The sequence below is a fragment of the Lepisma saccharinum genome, chromosome 17, assembly GCF_977018435.1.
Source record: "Lepisma saccharinum chromosome 17, izLepSacc3.1, whole genome shotgun sequence".
In the NCBI taxonomy this organism is placed as follows: domain Eukaryota; kingdom Metazoa; phylum Arthropoda; class Insecta; order Zygentoma; family Lepismatidae; genus Lepisma; species Lepisma saccharinum.
The window spans coordinates 12,946,622-12,963,075 of NC_139245.1; the positions used below are offsets into that span (position 1 = coordinate 12,946,622).

A 16,454-nucleotide genomic window follows, 5' to 3' on the forward strand; every position below is an offset into this window, starting at 1 on the left:
GGAGGGAGGGAGGGAGGGAGGGGGAGAGAGAGAGAGAGAGAGAGAGAGAGAGAGAGAGAGAGAGAGAGAGAGAGAGAGAGAGAGAGAGAGAGAGAGAGAGAGAGAGAGAGAGTGTGTGTGTGTGTGTGTGTGTAACTTAAACCTAATGGGAACTACAAGTACTGCACACATAATTTAAAGTAAACAGACTCACTACATTGTCAAGGAGGGAGGAAGGGAGGGAGGGAGGGAGAGAGAGGGGAGAAAGAGTGAAAGTGAGTGTGAAACTTAAACCTAAATGGGAATTGAAACTACTGCACAAATAATTTAAAGTAAATCGTACCTTGAATTTTAGACCCCAGTTCAGCGAGCCCCCAGTCTGCCCCTGTCCCAGAGGGCACATGGCTCTGGACAACATTATGACATTACAAGTGAATGAACACAAACATTCAAGCAAACTGTACAAAATGAAATGTATCTATGTATGTACTACTGTATATGCATTTAAAGAAAATAATTCCCCGCTACTGGAACATTGACTGGATCTGAAATGCACAAAAAGCCGCCAAATTCAAATGCCCGAGCGCAACTTGAGCTCCCCGCTTAAGGGGTTAAGGATGGTAAATAGATATCCAGTACATTTTCAATTTTAAAAAAAGAATCTAAATCGTCAGATTGTACAAAGCATCACAATTACATTAAAAGAGCATACTGCAAGAAAGGAGTTTAACTTTTGAACATATCAATTCTGTGTATAATCAATAAGATTAAAAAGAAGTGTTTATTCCTTGCCATTAATATGGATATATATATATATGAGATCAGGATTGTTTCAAGTACAACACCAAAATTAATATATTTTTCATTTTTCATTAAATGTCCAATCCAAATCATACAAATACACAGTGAAAAAAATTATAATTACTATAAATACACAAAATATCTCTTGCCACTATTACTGTATTATATAAAAAAAAGTTACATATCTTGCTTTTCTTAAAAAATATTAAACACTCTACAAAACAATTTTAACACACTGATAAAATATTTGAACAAAAAAAAAGTCATACATAAAAGTAAGGTAATTACAAAAATATTCAACAATACAAAAGTGAATCCAAACGCTATAACTTAAAGAGGAACGACAGGCACATTTTTTCGCTAAGTGAAATTGAATTCATGCACCTTGATCCACAAGATACAATTTCTGGCCAGTAATGATCCAGTGGCAAATGTACTACGAGGTAAATTGTCCATCGCTAATTTGTTTTATGCATCACAAAGAGAATTGAAAGAAATGTGCCAACAAACAGGAGGCAGTATTTGCTCCATCAATACAATTCCTTTCCCGGAAAACACACAGGATGTAAAAGAAAAATAGCAATGGACCATTTCCCTGTGTTTGCTACTGGCTACACTACAAAAGTAAGATTCAGGAAGACATTTTCAATGATTAATGACAAATTGATGATAAGAATTGTCTATGATCTGCTGTTTTAAGTGCAATATTTATGTTCCTACCTTTAATGATGACTGAAAGTCAATTTAAAAATCTCATTAGAAGGAAGACTTAGTGTTTCAAAAATACTCTACAGTTTGTAACTTTCAGCCTCGATTACTAAGCTTTTAGTGTATAATATGCATTTAAATGCACACATATTGTATAACAATACTTCTTTGGAGTGTGTGTGAGCTATAATTTAAGTTTCTACATTCACTAACACTGTCTTCAACTAGAAATCTTCATGGAAGTTCTTTATAAACTCATCTCTCTAGTATTGCTGACATAACCACATGTAAAAATGTAGTTAAAATATATAAGTGTACTTCCACAGAATGCTGTGCTGTGTTTTTTTTCATAGATTACATCTAAACTTTTATTTATTACTAAAACATTCATTCTAGGATACGTTGTACAGTGGGATCCATGAGTAATACCATGCAAATTGTCCATCACCATGTTTGTGCAATTTATTTGACCTAATAAGTGAAAGTAAAGTGCTCCCCTGTGCTTCGCATCAGCACCATGCTCCTGGCCACCTTTACCTTCCCGAGTTTTCTCCAGGTACAGACTTCATTCGACGCAGCGTGGGTGCTGGGGCCATTTGAACAGGTGGACAAAATCCTGGTTCTCCCCCGCCAGGGATCGAACCAGGGTCTCTTGCATGGTAGTCATATGCCCTAGCGTCTGAGCTACCACAGCTCATTTGACCCAATAAGAGCTTCAAGAATTAAAAGAAAACTGAAAACAAGCTGTTGACAACTTCTAAACCAGCATACATAAAAATCCATCACTTAAAAACACAGGATGCGAGAGAAAAATTAATGAAAATAGTCATGGACAATTTGCATGGTAATTACTAATGGATCCCACTGTACAACTGACTGTAAAGGTAAGTAAATGAAATGAAACCAAAACACAAAGAGAGGACAATGACAGCATCAGCACAATTCCATTGTTTAAAAAGAACATAAGACATAGAATAAAAGCAATAACAAAGAGCAATGGATAATTTGCTTACTGTTAATCCTAGCTCCTGATTGTACAGTGGGCTGCACAAGTATCGCTCAGAAAATTGTCCATAACTACTTTCATTACTTTTTCTCTTGCATCCTACATGTTTTTAATGAATGTTATTTTTGTGTGTGTGTATTCTGGTGCAGAGATTATCAACAGCTTGTTTGTTATTTTATTTCAATTCTTGACGCTCTCATTACGTAAAACAAAAGAATTAATATGATGATTAACGATTTGTTAGGAAATATTTATGCATCCTACTGTATGCTGCTATAATATATGCCAGGTAACATTTGAAAGCTTCAAAGTTTGTTCTAAGACAACTTATACACAGGAATAACCAACCTATAGACTAAAGTAGATTCTAAATCACCAAAATGTTCCCATACCAGAATCGAATCCGGGACTAATTGATCACAAGGAAATATCTTTATTCACTAACTTACCAGGAGGAAACGTTGCAAGAAATCCATGGATGAAAAGCCTGGCACCACTTATGATTTTGTCAGTTTGTACAGTGTTAGTTGTTATGTAGAGCCAGAAAAAGAATTGTCGTCATGAAAATCATTAAAAGAACACCTAAAAAATTCCTACAATTTGTATTCCTTTTTGGCAGAAAAGTAGGGTGACCATAATATTTTGAGGACGTCTAGAGGAAGTCAGTTTAACTCCTGAAAAATCGGCAATCATAAACTATTATTATTATTATTAAACTAGAAAATATATTAGCATTCACCAATTCATTAGGAATTTTCTTTTGGGTTTGTATCTATATGCAGAATTTAAATTCATCGTGCAGGCCCGCATTGTAACAATGTACACTTCTTGATCATACTTAATTACTGCTCTAGAAATAATGGAGCACACACAAAACAATAAAAACTGTGACGTCAGCTAACTTAACAGTAAACTGCTGCCTGCTCGAATCTTCACTACAAAATTGTAGCATTTGGATTGTTATGTGCAAGTAGCAAAAAGTGGCAGAAAAGCGACGTTAAAAAATAACAAATTTCTAAGAATAACTTGAAACAGTGTTTCCATGACTCTAGTTTAAAAAATGCCATCAACTTTATTTTAGCATGAAATGTCTCAAATTTAGATCTAATTTCTAGATTTCTAATAACGAGACATATTGAGGACTTTTAAAATATGGACGGGACGACCGGGACACGTCTGCTAATATGGTCACCCTACAGAAAAGCCAGATAATGGTAAAAATAAAGATACAATACATGATGCATATTTGTGTTTCAGGGTAAGTGCAAGTTGTACCATTTCATGGTGTGTCTAAGTAAGTCCCTAACGGCAAAATTTCTCATGACTGTACATGTAGGTGAGTAATCCAGAGGCAGTGAATGAGCACTGGTTGATGAGAGATTGTGGAATTTTGAAAAATACAGTTCAACTATGTACTTTAGTTTTATGAATCAGCACAGAGCTTTGTGTTGCAAAGGAGAAAATGTGTCGAAGTTGCCACTTTTTACTTCCCAATAACACTTCTGTAGCTGGGGTGCTCCATGCACTAATAATTACATAACCCTACAGCTCTGCAGCTAACCTATGGGAAGATTATGGGGGGAGTGAAAGGGATGATTGCCTCTCCCAAATCTATAACTAACAGATTGTTAACATAATAATAAATGGGTTCCCTTTTCACATCTTTCTTGTAAAATATTGGGAGATTTCCATGTATTTTCGAGTTTAACAGTGTGCTCAAAATGACTACAAAAATCATTAATGAAGAGGTGCATATTAGACTGATATTGGAGATAATCAGAATTACACTGAAACCTAGTTCATATGTTTTCAAAGATATGTACTAGCTACAAAATCTCAATACAGAAAACTGAGGCAGTTTATCAATATTCAGACACATCATGATATAACACAAAGTAAGTTCACAGATCAATATTTTTTCTTTTAAAAATTTCAATATAGTTGACATATACATGTACTGGTAAATAAAAAGGTATCTGTAAAGTTTGCTTGTCCGTAAAGTTTACTACAATTCATTTCAAAGTCAATTTTTCACTGGGGTTTACACCATATTTTCAGTGGAAATATGAAATCAGTGACTTCAGTTGCAAGATATACAATTCATTTAAGTGTTTCTTTCTTACATAGAAAAATCTGTTTACAAATATGTGAAACATCCACGTTTATGGCATGTACAGCAATCGTACTGAACAATTACTGATTTTTTCAATTTCCAGGTTATTTTTATAAAATTCCCCAACTTTTTCGTAACTTTTTTTTGTCGCATGTTAATTTCCCTATCTAATTTACTAAATTCTTCAGGAGTGTAACCTTGTATGATTATTTGAACATTTTGTCACATTGAATTGAACAAATCATATTCACTGCTAAGAATAGTACAAATTGTTGTCTTTACTTTGTTTCTGTATGGAGATTAAGAGAAACTAAGCAAATTCAAAGTTGATGAGAAATCTTCAGATAATTAGAGGCATGCATATTTTGTTTTTGATGGAATCACGAAATGAGAAATAACAGGATGTAATGTTCATTTTTCATGTCTTTTGAGAGGAGTGAGGTGTATTTTCTTACCAGGGGTGGCCACGGGGGGGGGGGGGGGGGGGTCCATGATGTGCCTGCATCATGGGAATTTTTTGGGGGACAAAAATTTATACCAATTTTATATATCTTCACACAAAAATGGGGGGATCGTATCGTTTGATTGACTTGTTATTGATTTTTAGTTTTGGTTATTAAGTATAGTTTTTCTACCTACCTGTGGGTGATCGCGGCGATAGGGTTAAAATGAAACATCACCTCTTATACCTTTAGAATCTGTTTGGTTGGAGGGGGGGTGGGTATTCGCATTAATACAAGATTAGTCGAGCAGACAAACTGTGCAGAATAAGGTTGACTAACAATGCCAGTGAGCCTAAAGTATCTAAAGTAAACATATATTGCTTAAATATGTCTATTATACAGTGATGCAACCACAGGGGGGCTGGGGGGTCATTGCCTTCCCAACCTTTGATGGAAGTCAATTCTAGGGGACAACCATTGACGGTCAAGGGCACCTGCAGGTGCCCAGAGGAGCAATTACCCCCTTCGATTTTAAATTTTATGCAAATAATAATATTTTGTAAAATTTTCTTGCTTGCTACGCTCACATTATCTGCTTTTCCATTTTCGTCAAGTTCAGAACTGTAGATAGGGTCGGCGGTAGTCTGCCATGGGTGCCGAATGATCTAAAAAAAAGTTGTAAAAGAGAGAATGCCATGGCATCCAGTGAAATTATTTGCGCCCTATTAAATCAATTGCAAAAATTGGATCTAAAAATTTTCTTGCACGCTTCGCTCGCAATATCCTTCTTTTCTCTGATGTGATATATTTCAATAATATGTGTTGTATATTTGTAATGAATAAGCTTTGAATTCATGCACAATTTAGTGTTAGCTTGTTGCATATGTATTTTCTTATTTTTTGTCGCTTCATGTTGCATATGTGTAAAACATATGTTGTACATGAAAGTTACACATGTATCCTCAGAATGCATTTATCATTCATTTTCTGCCATTCAATAATACAGTTTATGTGCTTGATTTCCATTATTAGCTAATCTGAAATTGATGGTGTTGAAAAAATATTTCAAATCATTTATTCCAAACAAATGCTTTAGCACAGACTTCTTTTTGCGTAATTTATGAGGATACTACTACTACTAATAGAACTAGTAGTAATAATGTCATTATTATTATTATTATTATTATTAATGGTACGTTTACCCTGGTACTTGCCCCCTCCCCAGAAAAAAATTTGTGATTGCACCTCTGGTATATTTTTCCGCAAATTTTGTCTGACAAAAATAATTTGAGTAATTAATTCGGCATAAATGGGGGGGGGGGGATGGGCATCCCTGCTTCTTATCATATATTGTCACAAAATGATGCAAAATATGAAATAAACTCTGAAACACGAAATTTAGAGTTTATTTACTGATGCGACACATTTTGAAGTTGAATTATCCTGCAAGTTATGCAAATCACAGAAATTTAATTAATTCTGTTGTAAATATTTGAGAAGCAAGAATGGAATCCTTTACACTTAATACTCTGACAACTACATAAATATGTGCTATTAGAAGGAAAATGTTTATTTTATGTAATAAATGTAGTTTTAAAATCAAATTTAGGGTAATATTCACCATTTTTATCAGGAATTAATATTATTTGAAAATAAAATCCTTAGGAAAACATTTGGACCTAAAAGGGATCAGGACACAGGTGAGTGGAGAAGGTTACGTAATGCAGAACTGTGCAAATTTGTATTCCTGTCCAGATATTTAGAATAATTAAATCAAGACGACTTAGATGGGCAGGCCGTGTGGCACGCATGGGAGAAGGAAAGAAGAGTTTACAGGATTCTTGTAAACAACTGTACATCTCCTGCACGTGCCTAAATTAAGGATAGACATCTCTACGCTGGGAGGGACCAGGCAACGCCTACGTCTACAGTGTTTCAATGGCAACAGATCCCATTGCGGCAGCACTAGAAGAGAAGATTCCACACAGGTAAAACAGCAACAGCGAAAAATCAGGCGAAGCCAGGCCGGCTCGGTAGCTCAGTGGTAGAGCATGCTAGAGATCCGGGTTCGAGTCCTGGTCGAGCCTGCATTTTTCGCTGAAAAATCTGCGTAACATACTTGTTTATTTTATTGCTTTACTGCCACAGCAATCCTCAGGATGAATGGTGATTAGATAAAATGGATGAAGCAACACACACATGGAAAAGGCACAAAATACGAACTCCAAAGAGGCTGTATATACTGCTTGTGGGTCCTGGCATGGTATATTCAGAATTTTACATCTGGGGTGAATGTAGAGGCAAAATGACCAATTGGGCCTTTGTGAAAACTTTAGGGGAAGTTGGTGTGTGAATAACTATTTTTTTTGAATGAGTTAAAAGTCTGGGCTTATGCAGCTATTTTACAAAGTTCTGAATGAAAAGTTGATGGTTTACTTCCACAAGTAATAAACAGATTGAAAACTATTGTTATCAGTTACACATGTACACAAACACCCATATCATTCCCATTGTCTACATGCTGCAAAGTCCTGCACTGTGGCTTTGCGGTCTAATGCGTCATACTTTGGGCTCCGTCTATGGGATGCGTGTAGGTTCAAGTCTCCTGGGGGAAGCGTAACAACTTTTCTCCTGAGATTTCGGCCGATGGGCACCCACCATCGTGATGAAATTGGGGATGAAAGCTGGTCATGAAAACCTAAAAGAATAATTGGGGGTTCGTCATGCTGACCACACGTCACCCCGTAACTGGTTCGATGATCTCCCACCTCTGCTGAGGCATGTGGGAGTGAGGCCGGCAGTCGGTACGTAGGCCCTGGTTTTCATGGGCTGGTGTATCATGGGTTATTTATATATGCTGCAGATACTTAATCAACACCTCCTTGTATCATTCTCCAATTATCCAGGAACGTTTCACATATCATTAACAGTAAAACAATTGCACTTGAGAGAGAGAGAGAGAGACAGTGCATTCACAAAGCAAGACCTAAACCAACAACAAATACTAATATCAAATTTCATGTAGTGTGCTCAACACACCCCAAAGATTATATACACACACACACATCAATAATAGTTCAGGTTTGTTTTAGATTATGTACATTGCGTGATGTGGTTGCACTATAGAGTATTAACAGTATTAACATAGAGAAAACACAATACCTTCAAATATGCTCAATAAATAAAGTATGTAATGATAATGCACGATGAAATAGTGTTGCGCGAGAACGCAACCCAATGCATTTGTCCTCAAGAGATACCATGGAGATTGATTGCAGGTATAATATAGTACCTGTCCACTTTTGTCATTTGCACGCACTGCATCCACATGTAATACCACAATAACAATGAAATTACATTCTTCAACAAGACAATTCTTGCACAATATTCGTACGCACACACACACACTACCCTGAAAAATTGCACAATTCCAATTCCATGCTAATGATGTTGTACGATAAGACAGCACCTTCACGAACATATTGTTCTTTTTTTCTGTTAAAAAAAATCTTCTTTACATCAACACAGGTATCACAGCTTTGAAATTGACATTAGCCAAAAACATGTTTCGCTATACAGCAGGTACGCGACCACCGTTTAAGGCAGCCATTATTTTCCGTATGCGAGGCTTCTTTCGGCGCGGTCGGGTTCGTTGTCTGTAGTACGAGCATGCTATGTACACCACCACACAAGTCATAAGGAGCAGAGCGAACACTGGCAGTGAGTGATTCCCATCTTCACCCTGCAGAGATAAACTTCCGCCCTCGGGCCAATTCCACACACCGGGTCCTTCTACTTGGCCCGTCCTTATGCTGCTGGGTAAGTGCCACATTGGAATCTGTCCCTCCATGCCCAGGGAAAGAAGCTTCTGAGATTTGTACAAATTCCTAACGTCAAAATAAAGAAAGGTGTAAGACTACAGGTTACAGGAAATTTACTATTTTTATTCTTTTTGTAAATTACCGTATTTACGCATGTATAATGCCCACCCTGGTTTTTGATGGGGAAAAGAGACAATTATATCTCGTATTTAATGCGCAGCACAATTCAGGTTCAAGAAATGGACTTCTCAGTTGTAGGTCGTAAAGCTGTTGCTATGCGGATCTACATTGAGTCAACAACCTACGCCACCTCCCCCTCTTCCTCCCCCATGTTTAACATCCCAAAGCTTTGACTTCTGTAACCACCCTGTTCATTCTGTAGTAGAGGCAAGATCAGAATTATGTTATGGATATGCAGCACTCAGGATGTTATTTTCTATTATTTCTTGCCCGACAAATACCACTGATACCGTGTGACGGTAGGTGCACATTCAAATTCTGTCAGAACGGAACCATTTTTGTCGGTGTCGCAAAACATTCCATTACAAAGTGAAAAATCATGGGAAATGGCCATTTCACTTTTATAGTGTTTTTTCATTATATATTATTACTAAAGACATCCAACCTGGTAATTTGTATTTGTGCCTGTAGAGACATAGTGAAAACATGCGTGGTTTCATTTGATTTGATTTGATTTAGTTTATTTTACTTCGCGTTTTGTGCCTCTTGGCTAATTTGCGAAGATGGGGATGAGTGATGAAATGATGAAATTGATGAATGGACATTCACAAACAACCAAGCCCGACTGGGATTCGAACCCGGGACTCTTGGCGTCGCAGCGCGATGTGCTAACCACTCGGCCACAGGGTCGGGCATGTGTGGTTTCATGTTGGCTGTCCAAATTATTCCGTGTATAATATGCACCACAGTTTTTGGGGGCAAACCTTTTGTGAAATAGTATGCATTATACATGAGTAAATACGGTATAACTAATGTTCTACATTTAGGAAACACCCTTGTTCTTCTAGTGGGTTCAATGATGCCAACATAGAAGTCTCAACTGATTTTGGTGGTATTGATACTGGAAAGCGCATGTTTGAATGGAGCCACTGACATCAATATCGGAACACACACCAATTCTCCAAGATCCTGGTCAGATACAGTGTCACATGCTTCAGTTGTCCAGCATTGCCAAATGTGCCACTTTACGTGAACAGGAGTGTAGGATATACATTTTAACGATAAGTTTTTCATCCAAATTATACCATATTAATCTACTGTAGTTTTATTTTAAAATATTCATGAGTTCACTTATGAGACAATAACAATAGTCAAATAGTTGTCATTTCAAACAAAACCTTTTTGCTCACAAATGATACCCAGACTCTGTAAAAAAAATTCACACAATTAATTCCACAAAAAATTCATTGCTGAAAGATGACAAAGTGAAATTCTGATCTTGCATTGAACATTCTATTTTTTTATATATATTTATTGTTGTTAAAAAAAGTATACCCAATTCTGATTTCTGAAACTTGTTCTATCTCTATGTGATGTCATACAGAATGATGCAATCAGCCTGCATTAAGAATCTGATTGCAGTTTTTTTAAAAAAGCATATTACCAGTATTATGTCTACATGTAAACTTTATAGATTGGGAATGGCAGCACTGTTGCATCTTGTTAAACTTATAAAATATGTAAAGTGTACAATAAGGGTGTGCGGGACAGAATTTTCTTGGTCGGGATGGGAATTTTTTTAAATCCTGACATTCGGGATGGGAAAAATTCACCATTTCCCAACAAAGTCGAGAAATTTTTGGGACGGGAAATGTTCGAAATTTCCCGTACTCTCGAATTATACACGTAATTTTCAACTTAAGTGATTGATTTTGCATTTCTGGAATAAAAACAAACAATTTCCGATAAGTTCCAGAGACTTGCAATGCAGAAAACATCGAGAATTAACAACTTTTTAAAATGACCATTCGGTATTTCCTGACTGCTTGGGATCCTGAAAAGTCGGGAAGTCATTTCCCGAAGTCGGGATCAGGACGGGAAATTTTTTTTCACGGTCCCGACTTTTTTTGGGATCCCGCACACGTACAACCTAGAATAAAATAAACTACATGGAGTAAAAGCTCTTTAATTGCAGTTTTATATGCCCATATGTTTGTAAACCATACCACTGACAGGTCCCAAGTTATTAACATTTGAAAATGTTTACACTTTCTACGACATATTGACTTAGTGACCAAGTGCACCAACTATTGACCTCACCACCAAAGTTCCCAGGTTCAAATCCCAGCCTGGTTCTTTATGAGTTTCCTTTCATCAATTTCACCTAATCATGTGACCTCATTGTTGTGATCAGCCGGAAGTACAGAAAACTGGTGTAAAATACTAATACAGTAAAACCTCGTTAATCCAGACTAATGGGGGGATAAGTTGACCGGATTAACTGAAATAACCTAAAATAACAGTAGTAAGTGGATTAAAATTCCATTTATAGCAACAAAACACGTTTATTATGGTGTATTTAAAGGACATAGGCCTAAATACACTATACAGTACAGTACATAGTCTGCGGGAAACAGAATTTCATCAGTGGTTCACTGCCTTTTCTTTGGGAAGTTTTCTTGTTGACTTCTAGCTACATTTAAAACCTTGCATTCTGTTTTTTGTTGGCCTGTCCGGATTAAGCAAAGTCCAGCTTATCGACATCCGGATTGATGAGGTTTTAATGTACTTCCTTTCATTCTAAAGTACTCTTGCAAATAGACATTACTCGTTTTAAAAAAGCATTTAATCAACAAGATTCCTCTACACTGTAACTGTGAAGGGAATAATGGACCAAGATATAAAAATTAGTTAAACGTCAATCAAATTAAATGTGTCTAATCATTTTGCCATTGACTTAACATTTAATTACCATAAGCGTACTTCTTCTTACCTGACCTTTTTTTTCAGATTCCCATGCTTCAAAACCATTGAACACTTACTGAGGTGACCATAATGATCCATGCATTACAATAAAGTGATACAGAAGTTTACATGACCATAGAAGGACAATGCTACATGAACGAAGGAAAAAAAGAACAGCATTAGTTTCATGTAAATTGAAAAAAAAATGACCCAATCCATCCAATTTACTACAACTGACCACTTGCCACCAGAAACTTCTGATTGAATTGTAATAACTCCAGTCGTTGCAAGAAGACGGAAACTAAATATTTATGAAATTAATTGTTCATGTAAAAATACAGAGAAATTCAAGTCAACATACTTACGTTGGAGCTGATTTATTTAACGGATTTGGATTGGCCCAAACTAGATGTGGACACTGAGGCAATGGTCGTGTTTGTGAGCTGCCGAGATGGTTTTCCAACACTTTTGAATACCTGCAAAAGATATGTAATGAGTAGAGGTATTCATATTTCGTTTTTGACAAAAAACACGAAATATGGAATAACACATTGTAATGTTAATTTTTCATGTTTCTGAAAGGTGTGAGGTGTATTTTCCTACCCTGTCTTGTCACGAAATAATGCGAAATGAACTGCAAAATGTGAAATAGACTCTTAAACACAAAATTTAGAGTTTATTTACCAACGTGACACTTTCTGAAGTCACAATTATCCCGAGAGTTATGCAATTCACAGAAAATAGATTAATTCTGCTGTAAATATTTGAGAAGTAAAAATGGATCCCTTTGTACAGGAATAAACTTAATATTTTGGTAATGACATAAATGTGCTATTAGAAGGGATATGTTTATTTGGTGTAGTAAGTGCAGTGTTTAAACCAAATTTGGGTTATATTCCCATTTTTAAAACCAAAATGTCATTTTATATACCACTATAACACCAAATTTTATTTTACTTACAATTTTTGAACCCGAAATTGACTTGTTCTTGTACTGAAATTTTGCTTTTTTATTTATCAAAAATATGTGCCTCTATTAATGAGGTGCTAAATAAAATATAAAAAAATAAAAGCACCTATGAGATTTGCAATATTTGCTTCACACTACAACTAGCAAAACATATAGTTCACTCTGCCAATAAAAATACTTTACAAGTGACTGATTTCAAATGTTCTCGTGAAAAATAGCAAATACCCCATTCATAAGAAATAGGAGCAAATTTTTGCATATTTTTTCTCCCCTGGGGAAAATTCATATGCTTTCAACAGATTAATTCATTTCACTTGAAACGTTTGTTTTAAGTCCACTTTATACCCGGGTTCGATCCCCGGCCTGTTCAAATCCGGGAACTTTTCTAACAATGGAAGCGACCCCGGCGCCCACCCAGCGTCGAATAACATGGGTACCTAGGGGAAACCCTGGGAGGGGGTAAAGGCGGTCAGGGGCATGATGCTGATCACATCACCCCCACTCATGACCGGATCCAGAAAGTGTGGGGCGTTACCCCCACACCCCCTATACGCCTTCATGGCGTGGTGCTAAGCACAGGGGAGCACTTTACTTCTTTACTTTTTTTTATGCTCAGGTAGGCTACATTTTAAAGCAGGATTCAAACACTTTTATGTTTTCTTTTTTTTGGAACACCCTGTATAATATCCCTCTGCTTCGAGAGAATTCCTGTCATTACCTTCCTCCTCCCTACAATTTTTTCAAATGTTCTCTATGCTAGAGAAGTAATAACAAGAAGTTAGAAACTTTAAATTATGATGAAGAGAAGAGCACACAGCTTCAACAGTGAAAAGAAGATGACGATGTGGTTGATGCCAGAGTTATTTATTTTAAAGTGTACTCTAAGGATTAAAGTATTTTAGGTATTTGGAGTGATTTCTAGTAATCCAACCATTTCCAAGATGTAAACATTTTGGTGGTGTTAGATATTGGCTTCTTTGTGGTCAAAACATGATTTTTAACTGCCTTTATTATCCCTATACATTGGCATCGAAACACAGTTACACATACTTACAAACAAATATAAGAAGAAAATTGCATCATTTAATCAACTGCAGGTTTAGTGACATGACTACCTATGGAACAGTTGATTAGTTGCAGATACTAGGGGCAAACTAGAATTCACATGTCATATTCAAAACTCATTGCTTGTACACTGTTCTATTCTAAAGCAAATTTCAGAGTGTTAGAGGTGGGGAAGGCTCCTGTCCAATGTTGCATGAGTTCCTACAGTCATTAATGCATATGATCCAACAAGGGGAAAAAATCGACGTTGGTAGAGTTCACCCCTAATATCAACAGTGCGTAAATTCCTCAAGTTTACTTCTTCACTGCATAAACTTTATCTTACCTGTATAAATGGTTACCTTCCATTCTCTGGGGCGAGTCAGAAAGTTTACTAGTAAACTCTGACTGATGGTCTTTGAATATTGATGGTAGATGTCCTGTTGACGTGTACTCTAATATTGCATCCAACATCCAAAAGCAATCTGAAATGGGAAATGATTGTTCACTTTTACTTGATAATGTAATTCGAATCATGACAAACTTTTCCTTCCACTACATTTAACTTTGAATGTAACAATACCTAAAACATGTCCAATGCTACTAGTAAGCAAACATCACTTCAAACATATAATGAATATCCCCCAGTATATAAACTTACATTGTGGTTGCATGTGGGAATGTAAATATTATGGACAGAACATAGGCTATTGGTATCAGCTTATCAATATAATATTTCTATAAATAGCCTGTAATATCATGCACAATTTGCAATTTTGTTGGGTGTAATTTATGTACTCTAGTTTTGTAAAATACACTTTTCAACATGCAGTTCTCTCTTTTCTTAACACAACAATTACCTAGTTACATAAATTAAAGAAGTGAATGAATCATTCCAGTTCATCATTCAATATTTGCCACCTATTATATAAGATCAGTAGAATATTGATAACTCGTAAATCATATTTTGGTTACAATTTCATATCGGATCATCCACAGTAAATACTACCATGTGTACAATATACAATATAGCCGGACCCTGTGGCCGATTGGTTAGCACATCGCTCTGCGACGCCAAGGGTCCCAGGTTCGAATCCCGCTCGGGCTTGGTTGTTTGTGAATGTCCATTAATCAATTTCATCATTTCATCACTCATCCCCATCTTCGCAAATTAGCCAAGAAGCACAAAATGCGTAGTAAAATAAACTAAATCAATCAATATAGAAAAATTTAAAAATATATTATCCATTGTTATACACGAATGTTCTGAATTGGCATGGATGTATTTTTCTCCTGCTAAAAAAATATTGTTTGGAATAATGAGTATCATATTGTAAGTTTTGATGTTGAAAATTTATATCCTAGTGTTCCAATAGAAGGTGCCACAGATGCATTACACAGATGGCTTATTGAGATGAAGGTTAACTCAGTAGAATCATGGGAAATGGTTTTATGGTTTACTGTATGTGCAAATTACAATTACTTTATATTTGATGGCAAAATCTATCAGCAAAGTAATGGTCTATCAATGGGAAACCCAGTATCCGGAATCATCTCCAGCATTTTCCATCATTACATAGAATCTCCAATTGTTAATGAGATAGGTGCAGATATCATACTCTACATCAGATATGTAGATGATGTTCTAATTATTGCTAAAAATGAGAACACCATCATGGACGTATTTAAATTGTTAAATGAATCACATCGTCACATAACATTCACTTGCGACCCCATGAATAACAATGTAATTTCTTTCCTTGATCTGCAAATTAAGAGAACTGACTCAACAATTCAAACATCAGTCCATAGGGAAAAATTAGCAGGGGAAAAATACATCCATGCTAATTCAGAACATTCGCATATAACAATGGATAATATATTTTTATATTTTTTCCTGAGAGCACAACAACTATGTTCTAATAATAAGAATATCAAAAATTAAGAAGAAAGGCTTTTTAATATAGCAAAAGAAAATGGCTTTCACACTAACAGAATAAACCAAATCAAAAAACAAGTCACAAAAAAACTAAAGGAAAAGAGAAATACAGACAAAGATGAAAAATCTGTTGAAAAGAAATTTGTGTGCATTCCATTCCACAATTGATTCTCACATAAAATTGCCAAAACTTTTAGAAGTTTTAATTTCAAAATTGTCTTTATCACCACGAAGTTTGGAATGTACATTTAATGAATTCAAAATGAGAAACTCTCTACCAGATGTGGAAACCACAGGAATATATAATATAAGTTGTTCATGTTCAAAGGATTATGTAGGACAAACAGCAAGGAAAATGGCAATAAGATGGCACGAACACGATTTGGACATTATAAAGCTAAACCCAAGAACAAGTTTGTCAGCTCATACCATCGAAGAGAAGCATTTGATTAAAAACAGAAGGGTTTTTAAAAGACTGACAGGAAACATAGAGTTGAATGTCTGGGAAGCTTCGTTCATTGCAGAAGAACACTGGAATAAATTAAATAATGAAAATGGTAACATAGATCCAGTATGGAGTTTTCTTTTTCACAAGTAAGCCACCATCTTTAAAATTTAATGTAACAGAAAACATCAAGAGACTTTGTGAAAACAATGATGAATTTGAATTACCTGATGATATTTGGGATTCATAATTTTAAATAA

The 16,454-nt window shown here is 35.8% G+C and overlaps 1 protein-coding gene across 3 annotated transcripts in view; it reads right to left on the reverse strand.

Moving 5' to 3' along the window:
* Positions 1-8,551: 8,551 nt before the first annotated feature.
* S1P (membrane-bound transcription factor site-1 protease) overlaps positions 8,552-16,454 on the reverse strand; it is a 62,334-nt gene continuing 54,431 nt past the window's right edge. For 2 of the 3 annotated variants that reach the window (XM_083138936.1, XM_083138937.1), the window contains exons 16-18: positions 14,157-14,295; positions 12,162-12,272; positions 8,552-8,937 (exon numbers count right to left, since the gene is read on the reverse strand). In XM_083138936.1, coding sequence (XP_082995062.1) covers positions 8,622-8,937; positions 12,162-12,272; positions 14,157-14,295 — 566 coding nt within the window. In that variant the 3' untranslated portion in view covers positions 8,552-8,621. Of the gene's footprint in view, positions 8,938-12,157; positions 12,273-14,156; positions 14,296-16,454 lie in introns of all 3 variants that reach the window. The other variant, XM_083138938.1, reaches the window with a different exon arrangement.